This window comes from Muscardinus avellanarius (assembly GCF_963383645.1).
Source record: "Muscardinus avellanarius genome assembly, chromosome: 16".
In the NCBI taxonomy this organism is placed as follows: Eukaryota; Metazoa; Chordata; class Mammalia; order Rodentia; family Gliridae; genus Muscardinus; species Muscardinus avellanarius.
The window spans coordinates 479,057-496,627 of record NC_137802.1 but is presented as its reverse complement, the minus strand read 5'-3'; the positions used below and the strand labels follow the sequence as shown (position 1 = coordinate 496,627).

Sequence of the window (17,571 nt, the reverse complement as noted above, 5' to 3'; positions counted from 1 at the left end):
GGCAAGGAACTTCCCCGGGAAGGTGCGCTGGCCCTCTGGCCCTCCGGACTAATAAATGGCATATGGCATCTATATCGGATGGCTTCGCGTATCTATGCACACAGAGAAATGGATTTAACAGGTTCCAAAACCAGTCCCGGAAAAAAAAAAACACCCAAACACAAAAACCTATAGGAACCGGGCGTGGTGGCGCACGCTTGTAATCCCAGTGCTTGGGAGGCTGAGACAGGAGGACCACGCAGGTTCGAAGCCAGCCTCAGCTACTGAGTGAGGCTCTCAGCAACTCAGTGAGACCCTGTTTCCAAATAAAATAGAAAATAGGTCTGGGAGTGTAGCCCGGAGGTAGAAAAGCCCCTGGGTTCCACCCCAGTACCACACACACACCCTCTAGGGGACACAGAGCCAGTGTGGAAGCAGGAGGGTGGAATGGCAGATGCTGGACGTTTCCAACCCAGGGGAGCAGAAGGGGGTTGCGGTGACGTCACAAGGGTGGCCCTGATGGAAGGTTCCAGAAGGCTGGGCAGGTAGAGACCGGGGTGGGAGCCGCTCACCAACGTGGCCAGACCTAGAAGGTGCCGGTGCAGGCGGGCTCTGGGGAGGGGTGCCCTGCCCGCCGCTGCGAAGCAAGCCCCTGGGCAGCCGGGTGTCGGGGCAGTGACCCTGCCATGGCCCTGAGCTTTGAAGAGGGGTACTTGGTGGGGTCCCCGTGACGGGAGCCTCGGGAGCCATGCTGGGGCTTCAGAGGAGTGGTGTGTGCCCTGGGTTGGGTTGGTTTTGTTTTGGGGGTATAGTGGGGACTAGGGACTGAGCTCAGGGGCCTTCTACCTCTGAGCCCCCTGTTTTTTGTGTGTGTACTAGGGATGGAACTCAGGGGCATTCTAACTCTGAGCTACGTCCTAGCCCTATATTTTTAGTCTTTTTATTTTGTTGGGTTTTTTTGTTTGTTTTGTTTTGTTTTGTTTTGCGGGTCTGGGGATGGAATCCAGGGGCATCTGACCTCCGAGCTACATCCCCTGCCCTATTTTTTATTCTTTATTTTGAAACAGGGTCTCACTGAGTTGCAGAGGGCCTCCCTAAGTAGCTGAAGCTGTCCTCGAACCGCGATCCTCCTGTCTCACCCTCCCAAATACTGGGATGACAAGCGTGCCCACCACGCTTGACCATATTCATTTATTTAGTTAGAAAGAGGGTCTCACAGGAGCCAGGTGTGGTGGCGCACGCTTGTCATCCCAGCATTCGGGAGGCTGAGACAGGAGGATCATGGTTCACAGACAGCCTCAGCTATTTAATGAGGCCCTTTGCAACTCTGTGAGACCCTGTCTCCAAATAAAGAATAAAAAATAGGGCTGGGGGTATCACTTGGAGGTAGAATGCCCCTCGGTCCCCCAGGGAAAAAAGAAAATGCAGGGTGCACGGTCTGAGCGCCTCTGTGTCTCTGGCAGAGGATGCTCTCCCCGCCAGCGGGGCGGGCCTGCACGAGGCGGGGTGGCCAGTATGCGCAGCGGCTCTGACGCCCCGCTCAGCCTGGCCCGCCCCTTGCAGGACTATGAAGGATACTCCCTGGACGACTGGAAGGGCTGAAACCCACCGAATCAAGAAGAGATGGCTAAGGACCTTCAGGCAGACATGAATAAATCAGACGGTACGTGGCCGCAGAGCGGGAGGGCACGCCAGCTCCACGCAGGGCCCGGGCACCTGGGCCCGTGACCTGCAATGACCTGTTCCTATGGCTGGCTAATGACGTCACAGCCAGACCTAAACCAGAAGGTGTCCTGCACTCAGGCGCAGCCCCGTCCACCTTTTCCACTCCCCTCTTCAAGGAGCCGGGCGTGGTGGCACACGCCTGCCGTTCCAGTATTGGGGAGGCTGAGACAGAGGATCAGGGGCTGGAGGCCAGCCGCAGCAACTTAGTGAGACCCTGTCTCAAAAGAGAAAATCAAGAAGGGCTGAGGGTGTAGCTCAGAGGTACAGTGCCCCTGGGTTCTATCCCTAGTACCAAATACATAAAGAAATAAATAAAACCAGGCGTGGTGGCACACACTTGTAATCCCAGTATTTGGAAGGCGGAGACAGGAAGATAGTGGTTCAGGTCCAGCCTCAGCTCCTTAGTGAGGCTCTCTGCAATTAAGTGAGACCCATTAAAAAAAAAAAAGCCGGGCGTGGTGGCGCACGCTTGTCATCCCCGCGCTTGGGAGGCAGAGACAGGAGGATCGCGCAGGTTCGAAGCCAGCCGCGCTGGCTTAAGAGACCCTGTTTCCAAATAAAAATATAAGAAATAGGTCTGGGAGTGTAGCCCAGAGTTAGAAGGGCTTCCAGGAACCCCAGTACCACCAAAACAAAAAAAAACAAACAAACAAAAAAAAAAAAAGCCAGGGGACTGGGCATAGCGGCTCACCCTTCTAACTTCTAACTCCAGCATTTGGGAGGCTGAGATAGGAGAATGGAAGGGTGGAGGCCAGCCTTAGCCTCACTACTAGCAAGTAGTGAGACTCAGCAACCTAGTGAGACCCTGTTTCCAAATAAAAATAAAGTTGGGCTGAGGATGTAGCAGAGGCGGATGCCCCTGGGTTCAACCCCCAGTGCCACACACGCGCGCACACACAGTCTTCTGCAAGGGTGCTAAGGGACGCCCCTCCTGTTTGCAGACCCTCCCAGGATGTGGACCATCTACAGGGACGGGGAGGTGGCTCTCCGGCTCTCCAACCATGGACCAGGCCACGAGGCCCCGCTGACCATCCCGGAGCTTTTCCAACAGTCGGTCAGCCGCTTCGGCGGCCTCCCAGCCCTCGCCTCAAAGAACAGCAGGAAGTGGGAGACGCTGAGCTTCCGGCAGTACTACCAGTTCTGTCGGAAAGCAGCCAGGGCCTTCATCAAGGTCAGCGCGCCCTTCATTCTCAGGCTTGTCGTGCCTTCCGGGGGACTCAGGGCGCAATTGTCATCCCAGCCCTGGGGATGCAGACACCAGAGGAGCGCAGGTTCGCGGCCAGCCTCAGCAGCGGAGTGAGACCCTCGGCAAACCGGTGACATCCTGTTTCCACACTAAAAAAAAAAAAGGCCTGGGGCTGTAGCTCAGAAGTAGAACACTCTCTGGCTTCAATCCCCAGGACCAAATAAAAATCACTACAGGTTTATTTGTTATGCAGCCTTGACTAACTAATACTCATTTACTCAGGGACCAAAGTGAGCTGCAGAACCAGAGATACAGATGCAGGGCATGTGTGCATGCGCGCGCGCGCACACACACACACACACACACACTCACACACACGTAAATAAAAGAGTAAGTAAGCCGGGCGTGGTGACGCACACTTGTCATCCCAGCATTCGGGAGGCTGAGACAGGAGGATACGCGGACAGCCTCAGCTACTTAGGCCCTCTGCAACTCAGTGAGACCCTGTTTCAAAATAAATAATAAAAAATAGTAAGTAATGCTCGAGGCACTAAAAGACCCAAAAGTCAATTGGAGAAGTTTTTCTCCACTGACCACTGACCACTGACTTTCAGCCACCCAGCTCACCCTCCATGCAGGAGATCACTAAGTTCTGGCGTGTCTAAGTATGTATTTGCCTATCCTTTGGGGAATAAATCATGTGCCTGTGTCATACATACAATGTGTGCGTGTGTGTGAGTGTGTGTGTGTGTGTGCATGTGTGCGTGTGTGCGTGCGTGCGTGCGTGTGTGTGTGGTAGGGATTGAACCAGGGGCATCCACCTCGGAGCTACATCCCTAGCCCTACTCTTTATTATTTGGAGACAGGGTCTCACTAATGGCTGAGTCTCAGTACCTGTCTCGTCCTTCCAAGTACCGGGAGGACAGGCGTGGCCAGTGTGCCTGGCTACCACGCAGGTGCCGTATGTGTACATTTCACACACAGCAGCATCTGTATCTCTGGTTCTGCAGCTCGCTTTGGCCCCTACGTAATCTATGTATTAGCCACGGCTGCATAACAAATATCGTCGTAGCTATTTATTTGTTTGGTCCTGGGGATTGAAGCCAGCAAGGCTTTGCTTCTGGGCTACAGCCTCGGTCCTTTTATATTCGACTTTGACACAGGACCTCACTAAGGTGCCGAGAGTCTCGGTAAGGTGCTGAGGCTGGCCGCGACCCGCCGTCCTCCCGTCTGCCTCTGAGGTGCCAGGACGACTGGCGCGCGCTGCCGCACCAGGAGCTCGCTTCCTAATGGCCGGTCCCGGTCGGTCGGGCAGAGCGCTGGCCTCTGAGCTCGTGCCTCCCGGTCTCTGCTCCCTCTTGCAGCTGGGCCTGCAGCGGTTCCAGGGCGTCGGCATCCTGGGCTTTAACTCTGTCGAGTGGTTCGTTGCGGCTGTTGGCGCCATCCTGGCAGGGTAAGAGCTCCTCTGGGACACTGTGCGCGTGGACGCCACACCCTGTGCGTGGCAGCAGCTGGCTCCACGTCACAGCAGGGATTTCGGGGCAGCCAGGTTCCCCGGAAGAGACCCAGAGCAATCCTTGAGCCTGGGCCGCTCAACCGGCTGTCCCCTTCAGCCAGAGAACTTTTTTTTTTGGTGGTACCAGGGGTGGAACCCAGAGGCTTTCTACCTCCGGGCTATACTCCCAGACCCATTTTATATTTTATTTGGAAACAGGGTCTCACTAAGTTGCTGAGAGCCTCACTCAGTAGCTGAGGCTGGCTTTGAACCCGTGCGATCCTCCTGTCTCAGCCTCCCAGTCGCGGGGATTACAAGCGTGCGCCACCACGCCCGGCTTCAGCCATATAATTTTATAGGCAAACTCATGGTCCCAGGCCTCATTAAAGACATTTCTGTTTTTTGTTTTTGTTTTTGTTTTTGTTTTTCTTTTTCTTTTTTTGGTGGTACTGGGGTTCCTGGAAGCCCTTCTACCTCCGGGCTACACTCCCAGACCTATTCTATATTTTTGAAACGGGTCTCTTACGCCAGCGCGGCTGGCTTCAAACCTGCGCGATCCTCCTGTCTCCGCCTCCCAAGCGCGGGGATTACAAGCGTGCGCCACCACGCCCGGGAACATTTCTGTTTTTTAATATTTATTTTTTGTGGTACTGGGGATAAAAACCAAGAACATTGTACCTCTGAGCTACACTCCCAGTCCTATTTTTTTTCATTTATTTAATTTTTTTTCAGTACTGGGGATGAAACCCAGGGGCATTCTACCTCCGAGCTATACCCCCAGCCCTATTTTTTATTCTTTATTTTTTATTTTATTTATTTATTTTCTTGGTGGTACTGGGGTGGAACCCAGAGGCTTCCTACCTCCGGGCTATACTCCCAGACCTATTTTATACTTTATTTGGAAACAGGGTCTCACTAAGTTGCTGAGAGCCTCACTCAGTAGCTGAGGCTGGCTTTGAACCTGCGCGATCCTCCTGTCTCAGCCTCCCAAGCGCGGGGATGACAAGCGTGCGCCACCACGCCCAGCTTTATTCTTTATTTGCAAACAGGGTCTCACTAAGTTGTGAAGGGTCTCACTAAACATTTGAGGCAGCCTCGAGGCCGCGACCCTCCTGTCTCAGCCTCCCACGGACTGGCGTTCCAGGCTTGCTGTGCGCCAGCTCTGGAAACCTCTCCTCCCAGGCCCCTCGCCGGGCGGGCACCCTGCAAACCTGCTGTCTCCTAGGGGCCTCTGCGTGGGAATCTACGCCACCAACTCCGCCGAAGCGTGCCAGTACGTTATCACGCACGCCAAGGTGGCCATCCTGCTGGTTGAGAACGATCAACAGTTACGCAAAATCCTTTCGGTAAAGCGGGTCTGCCTGCCCGGGAAGGCGCTAGTGGGCCCCTGGCTGGTCAGCCTGCCCGGCAGGGGCTAGTGGGGAGCGGAGGGCGGGCTCCCCCTGGGCCCACCCAGGTCCTCATGGCCATGCCGCCAGCAGAGGCTGCTGCTGCTGGGCGGGGAGTTCAAATCCCAACTCGTTATCTCCTCCTTTGGTAGTAGGGGTTGGACCCAGGGCATTCTGGGCCACGCCGCAGCTGGGCCATCCTTTAGCTCCCAGAGCAGGGAGACGAGGTGCTGGACTGCCCGGGAGGCCCGCGGGGTTGGGCTGCCATGACGCCCACAGAGGGCTTTCTTTCAGATTCCACCCGACAGGCTGGAGACCATCAAAGCCATCGTCCAGTACAAGCTGCCACTGAAGGAGAGTAATAACAACCTATACTCGGTAAGTGCGAGGGGCGCCGACGTGGGCGGGGCCTCCGCGGGTGGGCGGGTTGGCGATGAGGCGGGCGGGGCGGCCGGTGGAGCATGTCACTGCAGCCCGGGAGGCTTAGGCTTGGGTCTGACCCTGCCAGGTGGCGCACCTGTCATTCCGCGTCCTTGGGAGGCCGAGGCAGGAGGGTGGCAGGTTCAAGGCGAGGCCTTGGCAACCTAGTGAGACCCTGTTTCAAAAGCAAAAAACAAGAAGGGCTGGAGGTGTGGCCCAGGGGTAGAACGCCCTGGGCTCAATGCCCAGCACCACACACTCGCATACAAAAAGAAAAAAGAAAAAGAAAGCGGCCCTTGCCCGCGGAGGGGCGGCGTGCGGGCCCGGGGCGCCATCTGCCGGTCGCCCGTCCCCAGTGGCCTGACCTCATGGAGCTGGGCAACGGCGTCCCGGAGGCGGAGCTGGACCGCGTCATGGAGAGCCAGAAGGCCAATCAGTGCGCCGTGGTCATCTACACGTCGGGCACCGTGGGCAGCCCCAAGGGCGTGATGCTGAGCCACGACAACGTGAGCCGGGCAGGGCCTCGGCGGGCGGAGGGCCGCGGGCAGGCGGGGGCTCGGCCGGCCCCCAGGGAGGGCGAGCTGCGACCGGCGGCCCGAGGGCTGTGTGGACGGCGGGTGCGTTGATACCGGGCGAGCTGGAGACTGGGATGCGGCGCAGCGCGGTGGGGGTGGGAATCGGCCTCGGGACCCTCGAGCCCTGGGGTGCGGACCCGAGGACTCCGCGGGCACGGGTACTGCGGCAGGGAGGCGGCGCACATCCTCCGGACACTTCAGCCATCTCTAGGCCGCGAGCCACACAGTGCAGCCGCAGCGTCTACAGCCGGGCTTGTCTGGCTTTGCTCTGGTCTTTGCGGTGCTGGGGACCAAGCCGCGGTGCTCCGCCGCAGACCTTTGTTATAGTTGTTATGGAGGCCGGGACCCTCCCGTCGAGCCCCGCAGGCCGGTGGCGGGAGCGCGCACCTGGCCATGCCCCTGGGTTCTAGATCACCTGGACGGCCAGCGCGGTGGTGAAGGACCTGGGCCTGAACAAGACCTCGGGGAAGCAGGAGGTGGTGGTCAGCTACCTGCCGCTCAGCCACATCGCGGCCCAGATGATGGACATGTGGATACCCCTAAAGATCGGCGGGCTCACCTGCTTCGCCCAGCCAGACGCGCTCAGGGTAAGGCGGGCGCCCTGGCGGTGTCCCACCGCTGGAGGCCAGGAGCCGGCCTCAGGCCCGCCCGCTCCGGCCGTGGGGAGAACCCGCTTCCCCGCCGGTGGCAGCTGCCAGGGGCCACCGTGCTGCGTCTTCCAAGTCAGCCTGAGCCAGCCCTCCTAACTACGCCGGCACGCATGCACACGCACCACGTGCACACACTCGCGTGCACACCTGCGCCTGCCACTGCCCCTCTGGAAAGGAACTGTGGGGTGACCTGGGGCGAGCAGGCCGTCCAGGGTCACGCCACGCCTAGTCCCCGCTTGTTCTAGCCGGCTGCTGCGGCCCTGCCCTCTAGAAGGTTCTTTCTCCTGTTCTCTGCGGGCATGACATCATTCTCTGCCTCAGTATTGCCTCGGGCTCTCAGCCACCCTCTGGTCCCCCATGTTCAGTGCCTGAGACACTCTAGCTGCTCATGGCCTTCTACCTCCGAGCTACACCCAGCCCAGTTCTATCCTTTATTTTGAAACAAGGCCTCCTAAGCGGCTGAGGCTGGCCGCAAACCTGCAATCCGCCTGTCTCAGCCTCACAGATGCTGGGGTGGCGGGTGTGTGCGCCACTTCTGACACGACCGCCATATTTTGTAAGTTTTTAATCTGTGTATAAGTTTTCCAAGTTTGTCCTTCTTTTCCAACATTGCCTTATCTATTCTTGACCCTCTGTATTTCTCCGTAAAACTTAAGATTCATGCATTCATTTGTTTGAAAAGGCCCACCTGAGCCAGGCGCGGGAGTGCACGCCCGTCCTCCCAGGCGCTGGGAGGCTGATGCAGGCCTATCACAGCTTTAAGACCAGCCCAGCAACCTAGAGAGACTTGTTTCAAAACAAAAATTAATAAGACTGGGGGTATAGCTCGGAGGTAGAATGCCGCCATGCCTGGCTACCTGTATCTTTCATTCAGCTAAATTCCTTCACCCACAGATGCACTTAAGAATGTTGAGCCGGGCGTGGTGGCGCACGCTTTAATCCCAGTGTTAGGGAGGCTGAGACAGGAGGATCACAGTTCGCGGCCAGCCTCAGCTACTTAGTGAGGCCCTCTGCGACTCAGAGAGACCCTATTTCAAAATAAAGAATAAAAAATAGGGCTGTGAGCCGGGCGTGGTGGCGCACGCTTGTAATCTCCACGCTTGGGAGGCTGAAACAGGAGGATCGCGCAGGTTCGAAGCCAGCCTTAGCTGGCTTAAGAGATCCTGTTTCCAAATAAAATATAAAATAGGTCTGGGAGTGTAGCCCGGAGGTAGAAAGCCTCTGGGTTCCACCCCCAGTACTGCAAAAAAAAAAAAAAAAAAAAAAAAGGCAGGGGGGTATAGCTCAGAAGTGGAATGCCCCTGGGTTCAGTTCCTGGTCACACACACACACACACACACACACACACACGCGCGCGCGCGCGCGCGGCCAGGGATGTAGAGGTAGAATGCTCCTGGGTTCTACCCTAGTGCTTGGGGGAAAAAATGTTCATAGTATTTTCAATAGTATTTTCATAGTATTTTCAGTCACCCCGCAAATCCTTAGAGCACAAACCTGATTGGCTGCTGGCCAGCCAATGGCTCGGCTTCCCGCGCTGGCCAATCACAGCGCAGCCTGGGTGGCGCGGGGAAGCCTGACGACTCCATCCCTGCAGGGCAGCCTGGTGCGCACCCTGCAGGAGGCAAAGCCCACCGCCTTCCTGGGGGTGCCCCGAATTTGGGAGAAGATGCACGAGACGATAAAGGAGAATATTGCCAAGTCCTCCGGCCTGAAGAAGAAGGTGTTTTCGTGGGCCAAGGCCACGGGCTTCAAGTGCAACACCAAGCGGATGCTGGGGTAGGCGCGGGCGGGGCGGGGGGGGGGCGGGGGGGGGGGCCCTGCGCGCCGCCGACCGCCCGCCTGGCTCTAGGAAGCACGACGCGCCCGTGGGCTACCGCATGGCCAAGGCCCTGGTGTTCAGCAAGGTCAGGGCCTCGCTGGGCCTGGACCACTGCCGCCTCTTCATCAGCGGCGCCGCGCCGCTCACCCAGGAGACCGCCGAGTTCTTCCTAAGCCTGGACATCCAGATCGGCGAGATGTACGGCCTGAGTGAGAGCTCGGGGCCGCACACCATCTCCTCCCAGGCCAGCTACAGGATCCTCAGGTACCAGCCGGGCCGCCCAGCCCTCCGCCCGCCTTTCAGCCTGACCCGCCCAGGTCACGAGCGCCCCTCCTGGGACCCAGCCTGCTGTGACCTCCAGGCCAAGCCCCGAGCCCGGGTGAGCACCCAGGGCAGGTCCACCCGAGGCCTCCCGACCGCCTGGCTGCTCTGCTGCTTGGGGCCCTGGGTCCCAAATGAGGGGCCCGAGTTATGTGAAATGGCCCTGATTTGGCAAAGCCTTCACCTGCCTTTAATCTCATCTCGCCGAAATCGGTGCCTCAGTTTCCCCCCTCTCTCCTCCACACTCATCAGAGTCTGCCTCCACAGAACCCAGAGTCCCCAGGGCAGTCCAAAACCAAAGAGCAGTCCTTCCTTAGAGGTAACTGACACTGGCCCACCCCCAAGAAAGATGCCGGCACTTGTCCTCAGACACGCACACACGTGCATCCGACCTCCCCTGCCCCTGCCCTTGCTGCAGCAAGTATAGAGCACACAGTGAAACCCCAGGACTCCAGAGGCTGAGAGGAGGACCGCAGGCTCGAGGCCGGCCTCAGCAAGTAGTGAGGCTCATCAACCCCACAAGACCGCTTCCAAATAAAAATAAAATAGGAGCCAGGCGTGGTGGCGCACACTTGTAATTCCTGCGCTTGGGAGGCAGAGACAGGAGGATCGCACGGGTTCCAAGCCAGCCTCGGCTACTTAGTGAGGCTCTCAGCAACTTAGTGAGACCCTGTTTCCAAATAAAATAGAAAATGGGTCTGGGAGTATAGCCTGGAGGTAGAAAAGCCCCTGGGTTCCACCCCCAGTACCACCAAAAATAAATAAATAAAAATAAAATAAAATAGGGCTGGGGATATAGCTCAGAGGTAGAATGCCCCTCAGTTCTATCCCTAGAGCCACAAAAATAATAATAAAAGCTGGGTGTGGTAGCACACACTTGTACTCCCAGCATTTGGGCGGCTGAGACAGGAGGATCTCCGTTTGTGGACTGTGGACAGCCTTAGCTACTTTTTTTTTTTTTTTTGGTACTGGGAATGGGAACCAGAGGCTTTTTACCTCCAGGCTATACTTCCAGAACTATTTTATGTTTTATTTGTTTTTGGTTTTTTTTTTTGGGGGGGGTGGTACTGGGGTGGAACCCAGAGGCTTTCTACCTCCAGGCTATACTCCCAGACCTTTTTTATATTTTATTCGGAAACAGGGTCTCACTAAGTTGCTGAGAGGTATAGCTCAGAGGTAAAATGCTCCTGGGTTCCATCCCCAGTACTGCAAAAAAAAAAAAAAAAAAAGAGAGAGAGAGAAAGAAGGAAAGAAATGTATTGACTTAGGAGGCTGAGATTGCAGGTTTGAGGCTAGCCTCAGCAACTTAGCAAGACCCTTTTTTTTTTTTTGGCGGATCTGAGGATGGAGCCCAGTGGCATTCAACCTCCGAGCGACACCCCCTGCCCTATTTTTTTATTATTATTCTTTAATTTGAAACAGGGTCTCACTGAGTTGCAGAGGGCCTAAGTAGCTGAGGCTGTCCGCGAACCGCAATCCTCCAGTCTCAGCTTCCCAAATGCTGGGATTACAAGTGTGTGCCACCATGCCCGGCTACAAGACCCTATTTCAAAATAAAAAAGGCTGGGAGTGTAGCTCAGAGTTAGGAAACCCTGAATTCAATCCCCAGTAACAAAATATTAAAAATTCAATTAATCCTAGGACTTGGGAGGCTGAGACAGGAGGACATAGGTTTGTGGCCAACCTCAGCATCTTAGTGATACCCTATATCAGAATAAAAAATAAAGCTGGGTGTGGTGGCACACACTTGTCATCCCAGCATTTGGGAGGCTGAGACTGGAGAATTGGGGTTTGCAGACAGCCTCAGCTTCTTAGTGAGGCCCTCTGCAACTTAGGGAGACCCTGTTTCAAAATAAAGAATAAAAAATTGGGCAGGGGGTGTAGCTCGGAGGTCGAATGCCCCTGGGTTCCATCCCCAGACCTGCAAAAAAGAAAGAAAAAAAAAAACAGAATAAAAAATAGGAATGGCTGGGGGTATAGCCCAGAAGTAACCTCAACCCCAAACCCCGTTCAATCCTCAACACTAAAGTCAAAACCAAAAAGGACCAGCCTGCAGCCCTGCGGGCTCCGCAGTGCGCACTGACCCTGGCCCATGCCTCCTGCGGCCATGGGTGGAGGGCGCGGGTCCTCCTGTGGCGCTGTGCCTCAGTCCCTCCTCCCTCCCCCCGCCCGGCAGCTGCGGCCAACTCCTGAGCGGCTGTAAGAGCGTGCTGGCTCAGCAGAACAAGGACGGCGTGGGCGAGGTGTGCCTGTGGGGCAGGCACATCTTCATGGGCTACCTGGACAGGGAGGACGCCACCCTGGAGGCCCTGGACGAGGACGGCTGGCTGCGCTCGGGGGACCTGGGCCGCCTGGACCCCCACGGCTTCCTCTACATCACTGGCCGCATCAAAGGTACCGCCACCTGCACAGGGCCTGCCTGAGCTCTGGGCTCCTGCCCAGCGAGGCCTAGGCCTCCCAGCCAGCCTCCGCAGGCCCCAGCCGCCCTTGCTGCCTGCGGGGCGGGGCCAGGCCGCTAGGCTCAGATGGAGTGAGTGGCTGTGGAGCGGGCCAGTCGCCTTGTCCCCAGGGTGGGAGGTTTGGGGACGGCCACAGTCCACGCAGCCCAGACACGGCATGGAGGGGTGGCCGGGCTCCAGCTGCCCCCCCTTGTGTCTCAAGCACTATCCCCTCCTGTGAGTTGTTTCTGGTACTGGGGATTGAATCTGGTTCGAGGCTCTCAGCAACTTGAGACCCTGTTTCCAAATAAAGTACAAAATAGGTCTGGGAGTACAGCCCGGAGGTCGAAAAACCCCTGGGTTCCACCCCTAGTACCACACACACACACACACACACACACACACAATCGCATGCCTGAGCCGGGCTTGGGGATGCACACCTCTATCCCCAGTGCCTGGGAGGCTGAGAAAGGAGGACTGCAGGTTCAAGACCAGCCTCGACAACTTAGCAGGACCCTGTTTCCAAATAAAAAGTAAAATAGGGCTGGGTGTAGCTTGGAGATAGAATGCCCCTAGGTTCCACCCCAGTGCCCCAATAAATAAATAGACAAAGTAACCAGGGTTGGAGGCGTGGCTCAGGAGACTCTCCTGGGTTCAATCCCCAGGACGAGTCACAGGGAGAGCGGTGGGGGGCGCCCTGTGGGCCACGGGCTCCCGAGGAGAGCGGTGCCTGTCCGCCTGGCCCCGTCCCAGCCCGGCTCTGTTCCAGAAATCCTCATCACGGCGGGCGGGGAGAACGTGCCCCCCATCCCCATCGAGACGCTGGTGAAGGAGAAGGTCCCCATCGTCAGCAACGCCGTGCTGGTGGGGGACAAGGCCAAGTTTCTGAGCATGCTGCTCACGCTCAAGGTGGCCGCCCCGGCCCCAGGCGGGCGGGCGGGCGGCACACGGTGGGCGGCAGCTAACCACGTGTTCGCGGGCAGTGCGAGATGGACCGGGTGACCGGGGAGCCGCTGGACAAGCTCAGCCTGGAGGCCATCAACTTCTGCCGGAGCCTGGGCAGCCAGGCGACCACGGTGTCAGAGATCGTGAGGCTGCAGGACCCGCTGGTCTACACGGCCATCCAGCAGGGCATCGACCTGGTCAACCAGGAGGCCACCTCCAACGCCCAGAGAGTGCGCAAGTGGGTGATCCTGGAGAAGGACTTCTCCATCCAGGGCGGAGAGCTAGGTGGGTGCTCAGGGGGACACGGGGTCTGTGGGGCTGGGAAGGAACCGGGTGCAGTTACCCCACTTAGCTGGCTCCCAGGGGCTCCTGCCCCGACCCCCTGTCTTTTCTGCGGGGCAGCCACGGCCCGGGAATAAGATCCAGACTGTCCCCTGAACCTCCCTCTCCACCACCGGCTTCTCCTTTTCCTGCCCGGCCTGGGCAACCACAGGGTCTTTGCACCTGCTGCTCCCTCTGCCTGGGGCTCTGTGCCCCCTTGAGTCTGCCTCCCTGCTTGCTGTCTGGTGTGGCCAGGCCCCTTCTCCAGGGCAGCCTTCCTGACCGCGGGCCGCGGCTGGCCTCAGCCCTAAGCCAGCCTCCTGTGGCCTGGCTCTGCATGGCATTGGACGCACAGCCGGCCTCCGCAGGAGGCGCAGTCCTGGGAGGCTCCGTGGAAGCCCGCCTTGGGCTCAGGCTGCAGTTTCACAGCAAGCCTCTGGGGAGGGGAGCGGGAAGCGCCCCGCACCCCAGCCTGTCCACACGGCCATGCTGCCTGGTGGTCAGCACCTGCGTTTGTGCCCCGTGCTCTTGCCGGGTGACCTCTCCAGAGGGGACGGTTTGGGATGGTGCGGAGTCCTCGCCCCCGTCCAGGGACGGCGGGGCCCTGGCTCCCGGGACGTGCAGGGGGTGCGGCCTCGCCCACCTCCTGGACGCCAGCGTTTCTTTTCTCCATAGGTCCAACAGCAAAACTCAAAAGGCATTTCATAGTCCAGAAATACAAAGCACAGATAGAGAACTTATACCGCTGAGGCGTGGAGCGGCCATCCCGCGGTGAGGGCCCTGGCGTCCCGGGCGGGCGTGGGCAGGGCCTGGCCGCCATGTCCCGCCTCTCCTGCCCCTGCAAGGCCAGCCTTCCCAGCCTGGACGGAGTTTGTCCTGAAGCCCCACATGCTCCCTTTCTGCCGTCGTTGTTTTGACCAAAATACCCGACAAGATGGACTTAAGAAGAGGGAAGGTTGGGAGCCGGGCGCTCGTCATCCCAGTCCTCCAGAGGCTGCGATGGGAGGATCACAGGTTCACTGGCAGCCTCGGCTACTTAGCGAGGCCCTCCGTAGCTGAGTGACACCCTGCTTCAAAATAGACATCCGCTAGGGATGGGCTGTCGCTCGGAGGAAAGGTTTACTTGGCTCCTAGTTTCAGAGGCTCAGTCCATGGCTGGCTGGCTCCAAGGCAGAAAAATCCTGGCAGTGGGGCAGGGAAAGCTGCTGAGCTCAAGGCAGCTGGAGGGAGGGAGGGACAGACCTGCCCAGGGCCACGCCCAGCCACCCGCCGCCTCCAAAGGCGCAGTGCAGAAAAGGAACATAAAACACCTCAGCAGCATTTTTAAATCTTAAGTATATGTTGCGATGTAATATTTTGGACACAGTGGTTTACACAAAACCTATTATTGATGCCGGGCGCGGTGGCCACGCTTGTAATCCCCGCGCTGGGGAGGCGGAGACAGGAGGATCGCGCTGGTTCGAAGCCAGCCGCGCTGGCTTAAGAGACCGTTTCCAAATCAAATTTAAAATAGGTCTGGGAGTGTAGCCCGGAGGTAGAAGGGCTTCCAGGAACCCCAGTCCCACCAAAAGACAAAAACAAACCTATTATTGGCTTTACCAGGGTTCGTGTGTGGTAGTGGGGATGGAATTCAGGGGCGCCCTACCTCTGCGCTCCCTCCCCAGTCCTATCTTATGTGGGTCCTGGAGATTCAGCCCAGGGACGCCATACCTCCGAGCTACACCCCCAGCCCTGTTTTCTTTTGAAACATGGTCCTGCCAGGTTGCGGACGGTCTCCCTCAATTGCCAAGATTGGTCTCGAATCTGCAACCCTGCAGAAAGTTGGTTGTTTGAACCTTCTGGGATTACAGACGTGTGCTGTAGTGCCCAACTTAACGTTTGTTTTGAAACAGGGTCTCGCTAAGTTGCTGGGGCCTAAGTAGCTGAGGCTGGCCTCAAACCTATGACCCTCCCGTCTCAGCCTCCTTAGTACTGAGATGACGGCATGTGCTGCCATGCTGGGCTTATCAGTTCTTTTTTACATGGCTGCTGGAAACTCTTGAGCTGCCGGGGTGGCTCGCATGACCTCTCCTAGGCGGGCTTGGGGAGCGGCCGGGGAGATGCAGCTTCTTGGCCCGGCAGCGTGGGGTTTGGAGGGGGAGTGGACGCATGTTACCGGCCCCTGCGTGATGACTGCCTTCTCTCTAGCCCCGCCGCAGTGGGCGACTCTGCTCAGGCCTCCTGTCTAAGAAGCTGGGCTCTGCTGGCCGTCTCTGAGCACCTGCCTGCAGAGAAGGCGCCTGGTTGGACTCTCCGCCTTCTCAAGCAGGAAGCTGTCATCAGTCTCTCTCTGCACCTTGAGACACGAGCCCAGGGAGCCCCCTGGAGGTCCAGACAACAGCCTCGCCGTGGGCCCTGTTGCACTTTTCATCTCCCTACAGGGCGGAGTGAGTCACTAGAAAGAACCTGGACCCCGCACCCGCCTGTCCCCTGGAGGCAGCCTTGCCAGTGAAGTCTGATGTGAGGCTGGCTGGCGTCTTGTTTTGCTTTGGGCTGCTGCCCTCCGCGCGGCGGGGGGAGGGGGCGGACGCTCGCAAGTCAGTGGTCAGGTCCTGGCCACCTGTGTGTGAGTCCAAGAGTCCCTGGGTGTGTTTTTTGGGGGAGAGGGGTCCTGGGCATTGAACCACGGGTGTTCTACATCCACGCTGCATCCTCAGCCCTATTTTACTTTTTATGTTGCAACAAGGTCATGCTAAGTTACTGAGGGCCTCACCAAGTAGCTGTGGCTGCTTTGAACCCGCGATCCACCTGCCGCAGCCTCCCAAGCCCTGGGGTTACAGTGCGCACCACCACGCCTGGCTGCCCCGAGATTTCTAATCTGGAGAGCCAGGCTCACCCTCCACTGGCCGTGAAGGCTCAGACACAATGTGTGGGGCTGCGGTGCCTGACACAGCCCCTGTGCCATGGGTCATTAGCGGGAATGGCTGCCTTGACCCCGTCCCTGGGGACACGTTTTACTAAAGAGCCCAGCACAACGCAACTCGGAGAAGAGAGGCATTCCTCCCTCATCCACGAGTCTGTCGTGAGCAGGCCTGAGCTGGTAAAGTTCAGCTTCCCGCCACTGCAACAAAAAACCTGACAAGTCAGCTCAAAAAGAGGAAAGAAAGGCTCGTTTCAGCTGAGGGCTTTGGCAGGCTCCAGCGGGGTCAGGAGCTGGAGGAAGAGAGGGGGCTCCCTCCGGGCCGTCTCTTAAAGGCACCACCACCTTCCAACGTGCCAGGCTGGGGACCAGGCCTCTCACACACAGGCCCTCGGGGGCCTTATTCAGAAATCCTCAGCAGCACACAGAGGGAATGTGGTTGGTTGTCAACTCTGAATCTTAGGGAAAGAGGATCCGGGGGCCTCGGGACCGCTTTGGCCTCTGTTCTATAACTATCAAATCACTTCAAAATAATTTAGAGATATATGTATTTTACTGGGGACGGAACCCAGAGGCATTCTACCTCTGAGCTACACCCCCAGCCCTTTTTATTTTTAAAACAGGGCATAAGTTGCTGAGGCTGGTCTTGAACCTGCAACCCTCCTGTTCGGCCTCCCAGTCCTGGGGTGACAGGTGTGTGCCACCACGCCAAGCTAGACATATATTTTCAAACGCCCACAGTTGATTTTTATCCCAGCACAGAGCATGCCACCGGTGTCTTTCTCCACAAGGACAGTCTTTGCACTGCCTGCGTAATTTTCCACAGCATGGCTTTTGCAGGGGTGTCTTTACCTGTGCCTGTTGCTGGACGTGTAGGTAGCTGTGCGTCTTCACACCGCAGCAAGCACCTTGTGTGTGGCACCCTGGGTGCAGCTCGTACACCCTTCAGGCACTGCTGGGCCATGCCAGGTGCCCAGATACCCCTCTGGCATCTTGGTGCGCCTCCCGCCCATCGACCGTGGAGGGCCAGGAGCCGCTGCCCAAAGCGGAAGGCTGCTGTCGCCAGGGCCCACCTCGGCTCTGCCCTCACGGCCGAAGCAGGTCCGGAACCTTCCTTGCCGGTTCTGGGGAAGAAGGATCTGAGCGCCGTGGCCTCTGCCTGTTAGAATGGGGTGGGGTTGTCTCCTCAGCCCTGTTCCACGTGCGAATAGGTGCTGTCTATTGTGCTTCGCTGGGCTGTGTCCAGTACGTGCCATTTGCCTGGCCTCTCCACCGGGCCTAAGTCCATCTGCCAGTATCAATAGCTGCTTCCTGTTGAAGGCTGAGCAGTATTCCATTGCTGGGACACGCAACCTGTGTCCGCATGTCCACACTCTTTGGGGAGATCGCTGTTCAAACTCTTTGCTCATT

General features: G+C 57.7%; 1 protein-coding gene across 1 annotated transcript; it reads left to right on the top strand.

Moving 5' to 3' along the window:
* Positions 1 to 1,602: 1,602 nt before the first annotated feature.
* Positions 1,603 to 14,011, top strand: LOC308275021 (long-chain-fatty-acid--CoA ligase ACSBG2-like; the record flags this gene model as incomplete). Its single annotated transcript, XM_080713030.1, has 13 exons — positions 1,603 to 1,642; positions 2,646 to 2,875; positions 4,255 to 4,343; positions 5,611 to 5,731; positions 6,068 to 6,151; positions 6,550 to 6,699; positions 7,179 to 7,355; positions 9,013 to 9,194; positions 9,268 to 9,501; positions 11,735 to 11,952; positions 12,766 to 12,905; positions 12,980 to 13,226; positions 13,938 to 14,011. 13 exons carry the CDS (start codon positions 1,603 to 1,605, stop codon positions 14,009 to 14,011), a joined length of 1,986 nt encoding a protein of 661 aa, XP_080569156.1.
* Positions 14,012 to 17,571: the final 3,560 nt, after the last annotated feature.